The sequence below is a fragment of the Hyaloscypha bicolor genome (assembly GCF_002865645.1).
Source record: "Hyaloscypha bicolor E unplaced genomic scaffold K444scaffold_189, whole genome shotgun sequence".
Taxonomy (NCBI): domain Eukaryota; kingdom Fungi; phylum Ascomycota; class Leotiomycetes; order Helotiales; family Hyaloscyphaceae; genus Hyaloscypha; species Hyaloscypha bicolor.
In genome coordinates this window covers 957,912-963,911 of record NW_020194691.1, presented here as the reverse complement: position 1 = coordinate 963,911, position 6,000 = coordinate 957,912, and the positions used below count along the sequence as shown (strand labels likewise).

Genomic DNA, 6,000 nt, shown 5'->3' with positions numbered 1-6,000 from the left:
TTGCGCAGGTTGCACTTGGTATTGAAGACGGCCCCTTTTCTCCAACAAAGGTCTTTATAGTGAAATCCAATTGATTATCGAGTAGGGCTTAGTGTGATACCTTCGACCCTTTATAACACATTTGTGTAATGTTACCATTCCTTGAAGTGCTCTGAATGCAAGAAATGCACGTTCTCGCGTATCGAGGTATGATAGGGGGCAAGCAGAACGAGATAAGCCGCTTAGCTGCACATAAGCAGTGTGAGGTCAGTGGCGCTGCTGCCTTCGCGCAGGCTGACAACCCTCCTACAATTCTGGTTTGTTACGTGCTTTTTCTATTCCTTCTTAAATTTTATGACTAAGTTAATCTTATCAATTGGTGAATCATACATCCTCCCTCAAGTTGAAGTCCGGTCTACCACGTGCTCTATGTCCGAATCACCTCCTCCGTCTTCAACGCAGCCGTCCCTACACGTCATCCGCACTCATTCCGCTTCAATCAGCACTTTTAAATCCGAGTCCATACGGAGATCGTGGCATAAAGTATCGGGAATACAGGGCATTGAGAGACTTTTAGGCCCTCTAGTGTACAGATCAGGGTAGCAAATCCGCTATAAGGCCCTATATTTCCAGGCCCTTCCCCTAAAATTAGCCTATGCACCTTCGACAAGGGCTGCTACACCTTTTTACGACTTCTCCCTTGTACTTTTAAGGAAGTCATCGCTAACGAGGCCTATAATAGCTGCTCCTTTAACGTCCAAGCGCTATAGTTGCTCTACTAACTACGAACGCTAGAAGATCTACTTATCCCCTGCAAATGTCTAATAGCGCCTCTTTACGTCGATTTAGGGAGCACTGCCTGGAGTTATAGGGGCTTATAGCGAACTCTTGCCCTAAATTCATTCCATGTAGAACACCAAGGGTCAAAATGCCCTGTATTCCTGATACTTTATGCCGCAATCTCGGTACCCGAAATCTAGCCTATAGGATCAGCAGATCTTGGAACCAGTGCGGTTTGACATGGAATGAAAGAGTTATGTCCGTGCCAGCTTTGATTCCTCATTCTACTAGGCGAGGCCCGGTAGTTGATTGGGTTTTGGTACAGTTACAGTACATTCCAACTCACCTGTACTGTGTGCAAGAAGCGGGATTCAACATGAATCGAGGAACTGGCCTCTGCGCATGATACCCGAAAAATTATCTTTTTATACCGGCTCAAGCCTGCTGTTGTGTTGATTAGGTAAGGTTGAGGAGTTGGGTGCAATCTTGGGGCAAGGACAAGCTGGTATCCGCTTTCGGATTCTTGGTTGTCCAAGTGGGAAAGGAACATCGCTCTGGCGAGGACGAATCTCGATTTCAACTTCACCACGCGTTCCTCGACCAAAACGTGGAAACAATTGCAATGCATCTAAAACAATTCAGTCTTTTTGTCCTCTACGAAATAGCAAATTATGTACTGTATAATTTCAGTTCCCTTCATGCTTCGGACAAGGGAACAACGCGCTCCAGAAACTCAAGCTGAGCTTTTAAACCCTCTTCAAATGAAATTCCTCCTTTATACACATCGAAGTGTCCTCCCTTGACCTTCACAATCTCGCCAAGTGGCGCTTTTCTTGCAGCTTGCTCAGCGCCCTTGAGGCTTGCTACGGAATCATACTCAGTGCAGACAGCAAGGTACGGCTTGATGCTTCGCTCAGTCCGCTGACCTGGCCGATGAATAAGAATGGAGAAGAGAGAGCGCGCGGCGATTTGATTGAGGAATGAGCTATCATCTTCGGGCGTGAGGCGAGCCCAGCCACCCGGGACATCTGGAGCCGAGAGCATAGCCAGCTTGTTCTTTCCTGTGTTCGCTGTGGTGACATATATTGGACCCAATCCCACCCACGAACCGATGGTATCTAGCAGGGCCAGAAAAGTCAGCGACAGTGACCGCCAGAGAGGGACCTGCAGTGCTGCCAGAAGACCGTCGACCGCTGGACACTGCACAATGGCTGCTGCAAGGGCATGGTCTTCTGCGATCAATGCCGTTGGATACATTGCTTCCAAACTGCTTCCCCATGCAACGATCTTCTCGTTGTCGAAAGATGGGTTGCCTCTGACCTATTCCCAAGAAATCGGACTCAGCATAATTCTTTGAGTAGTTTCGTGAGTAGAATGTTCCAAGATCTACTGGACTTTGCGAGCAGATGTTCCAAGAGATGTTGGACATTGCTACAAATGGCTCAATACTCTGAGAAGATGGGACTTACCCAAGAAATGACATCGCGGAAGTCTTGTAGCTCTTGTGACAGACTGAGGACATTTCGGGGGGTGCCTTCGCTACCACCAAAGGAGAGATAGCCGAGTGAGAGCGGCATAGCCTTCAGCTTGGAAAGCTTCAGCAGAAGGTGGAAGTCCTCCCGACTGGACGAGGCCAATTCCTCCACCCATGACAAGCACCGCGTGGGGAATGGGAGTGGAGGGTTGGTAGAGCCATGCGTTGATCTTCTTTCCTGTCACTGATGGTATGCTAACTACAGAGTGTAACATGATCGATGGATATGAGCCAAGTAATCTCGAGGAAACCTTGGGACACTGAACTATGTGCAAGTTGAGGTATATCTCTCGTCTCGTTCTAAGTGGAAAGCGTTGAACTGGCGATGATACATAGCTTTTGCTCGGAAGATGGCTCCTTATAAGTCGGGTTCCTCTCCTCCTGTCAGATTTCGAAGAACCTCTGGACCCACTTTCTTTCCCTAAATACAACTGTACATCTTCGCCCCTCTCAGCAAGTTATGTGGATATGCTAGCGTGCTGCATGCGGTGGACAGCAATCCAAATATGGTTAAACCCCGCACACCCCCCCTTGTATCTTTCGCTTGCTCGAATTTACGGGGTACGACGGAAGGGATGTGGCTGGTTGGCTCCCCCATCCTGACCCCACTGCACTGCACCGCCACCTTGGTCGCACCGCTCAGAGGCTGACTGGTGCGGGGAACGGCTCAGACATCCTCGGACGTCCTCCTTGAGATCAGCTCAAGGTTGCTGATATTGAGGAAGAGCTTCGTAATTCCGCTCTTGGTATCACTTTCTCGAAAGAACAACAGATTTTCAACCATATCAAACGCTGCTGACTTCATTTTCATTCCTCCGGTCCCGTTCTAATCATGCAGAGCCAACGCCCGCGAAAACAACGAAATCGGATCTCCTTCAGCTGCACCAATTGCCGACAGGGGAAGTACAGAGTCTGCCCTCCCTGTTTATCATATGTTCAGTTTGCTGGCAGGAAACTATGCCTGACTGTAGCTAGTGTGACCGTCGAACGCCGTGTTCGACCTGTGTGCGTCGCGATACAGAAGAGGCGTGCCAGTACGAAGAGGCTGCGGTGGCGTATGGGCTCCCAAAACTGCAATATCTTGACCTCTTGATAGAAACTGATCTCGTTTGCGCTATTCTAGGTCGTCTCGCCGTTCCTGTCCAACCGGCAGCCAGGGGGCTGCAGCTTCAAAGAAAAGCCCCCCAGCTGACATGCGCCGGCAGGGGGTTCCCAGCACCACCAAGACCCCCGACCTCAACATCTTCGGATATTCGAAGATGGGTGCCAACCACACTTTGGCCATCTTGAACGAACTCTCTCGCGTAGACTCAGCCTCAACTTCTCTCCAGAATGACCGTACCGGCAACTCGATGCCTAGGTCGCCGTCTCACTACGACAATTATCTCCGCCTTCTCAGGGGACTTCCTCCTAGACTTTACGTCTGCATACTAGTAGACATGTTCTTCGAACAAGTCAACTGGCAGTATAGCGTCGTTGACCGGAATTACTTCATGCCGCAACTCGCCGACTTCTACCAAGCCATACCTAGTATCTTCTCAGAAGACCCGCCAGATATTTCATCCGATGTCTTCACCTTCCCCTCTCTCCTCTTCCAAGTCGTGGGCTCTGCTTTTCAATTTCTACCGCCAGATTATGACCGATCCTTGGACGACCTTTGTATGGGCAGATCATTCGATGATTTGGCCAAAAGTTACAGCGACTCTGGGATCGAAATGCTCGCCCTGTTTGAGAAAGAGAGTTTGAACCTCATTTCAGTTCAAGCTGGATTCCTTAGAGTCGCACTACTGAAGAGTTTTGGCTACGTCGTTGAAGCATATCGAATGATAGGGCAAGTCGTCGCCGATGCCGAAGAGGCTGGACTGCATTTGGAGAGTGATGGCATGCACGAGGGAAGCGTGGAGGACACGCCCCCGTGGCTTTGGTACCATGAGATGCGCCGACGAGTAATGGTCAATCTTTGGCTCTGGGATAGATATGCCAAATCACATTCTCTACATTGATCACATGTAAGCTGACTATCTCGTAGTCAAATGAGCATCGTCCTAGGCAAGCCGTCTAAAGCCAACGCCGGAAACTGGTCGATCACCCTCCCCCTCGATGCCCCCATTCCCTCCGACAAGTCTCAGAGCGTTCCAGTGGAAAGACCGCCCAGTGAGAAGCCCACATCATTCACGCACCGCCTCCTAGAATACCGCCTGTTCTCCCAACTCCCCGGTCTTTCAAAACTGATCCACGGAGCATTCAGCCCTGGAAATTACCTCCAAATCCAGCAATACCAGCAGAAGATGCGTGAACTAGCCGAGGCCTTACCGCCAGCTTTTCGTTTCGAAAATCCGGACACGCAATGGGACGCCGAGTGTCCCTGGATCAAGACGCAACGCGAATACAGCTGCGGCACAACATGGCTCTCGTTCCTCGTCATGCATCGCTACTCGATGTTCCACATCCCTCAGAGCCGGACGGGAGTCATCATATGCGGGATCAAGGTTCTGCAAGCTCAAGAGCGGCACTTCCGCACGCTGAGCGTGCAGCATTATAAACTGTACGCTCTGGCCTTCTTCACGCTCGAGGCGGCCACAGCTATCATGGTTGTATTCATCGCCTATCCCACTGAGAATCGCGACCTTTTCGCAACTGCGATGTTACATGTCAAGGAGAGCATTGCGCGGATGAACGCGATCAACGCCTCGAACCCATTTGCGCATCCTGCAAAAGAGCTCGTCGAAATTCTCATGCGTCGAGCAGAGAACCTTTACAAAGAAGTCAAACCGTCGTCGTCGCCGCCATCCTCTCCCCCTCAAAATTTACTTCCCCAAGACTCAACGCCCCCGCAATACTCCACCGTCGATACGGAAACCAAGCCCTCCGCCTGGCAGAATGACGGTTTCGGTTTCTCGGACTACACTCCACCCCAAGGCCAGCCGCTCGATTTCACGCACAGCGGCACCCCATCCACGCCCCCGAACTTCGACCTCACGTGCGGTGGTTGCATCGGCCAGTATGGCCCTGTCGCTACCGTGGTGGATAACGTTTATTACACGGTGCCGGACACATGGGATCCGATGATCTTCCTGGAGAGGCCGGATAGTGGGATGGTGAATTTTACCAACAATGGTGTAGAAGGAGGGTATGGGCAGGATAGTTTTTAGTGAGTGATGGAGATACCCGCCTGGAGTATATACGGAATTATTGGAGGGCTTTTATTGTGTTCTTGGGCTGGGCTGGGCAGGGCATTGCTCAATCTAAGGTTGGGTACTTTTGATTGTCAATTGGGTAGTTAGGAGCCTTGATTAATTATCGATGGCTGGGAAGCTCCCTAATATAAGTACAAAATCCACTAGTCCCAGCCCCCTAGCTGCCTTAGGCATGGCAAGCTTGGCGCCTTCAATATTGATTTGGCTGGGGGAATTGGAGGCGTCTGATGATGCGGCGTAATCGCGGGAAGGAGGGTAGGTATCACAGGCATGGAAACAGTAAAATGCACTGTTTTCTGTGTTTTGGGCTGTAACCATGTCATGTTCTGGCACAGGGTCTTTCCAGTTTTGAACAAAAAGAGTTTCTTGGGTCCAAAAAAACAAGCGAGCAGGGCTTCTGCCATCCCCCCTTTTCCCCTTACCTCGCTTCCTCGGCTATTTATCTCCGCCAACGAAACAAAATAATGCTCGACCTCTGCACTTACCAGCACCTAAGCTACTCTTACAAAC

General features: G+C 50.4%; 2 protein-coding genes across 2 annotated transcripts; one reads left to right on the top strand and one right to left on the bottom strand.

Moving 5' to 3' along the window:
* Positions 1–1,455: 1,455 nt before the first annotated feature.
* Positions 1,456–2,336, bottom strand: K444DRAFT_648720 (putative alpha/beta fold family hydrolase; the record flags this gene model as incomplete). The annotated part of the gene is made up of 2 exons (XM_024885495.1): positions 1,456–2,079; positions 2,229–2,336. The coding sequence occupies 2 exons, from the start codon at positions 2,334–2,336 to the stop codon at positions 1,456–1,458; spliced, it is 732 nt and encodes a 243-aa protein (XP_024726709.1).
* A 934-nt stretch (positions 2,337–3,270) lies between these two features.
* On the top strand, positions 3,271–5,859 carry K444DRAFT_622423 (uncharacterized protein). The gene is made up of 3 exons (XM_024882096.1): positions 3,271–3,348; positions 3,417–4,268; positions 4,323–5,859. Exons 2-3 carry the CDS (start codon positions 3,487–3,489, stop codon positions 5,443–5,445), a joined length of 1,905 nt encoding a protein of 634 aa, XP_024726708.1. The 5' UTR covers positions 3,271–3,348; positions 3,417–3,486; the 3' UTR covers positions 5,446–5,859.
* Positions 5,860–6,000: the final 141 nt, after the last annotated feature.

Coding starts and splice junctions, on each gene's coding strand:
- K444DRAFT_622423 (XM_024882096.1), top strand. CDS start 3,487: ATGCGCCGGCAGGGGGTTCCCAGCACCACCAAGACCCCCGACCTCAAC. Junction 4,269..4,322: donor AATCTTTGGCTCTGGGATAG/ATATGCCAAATC, acceptor ACTATCTCGTAG/TCAAATGAGCATCGTCCTAG.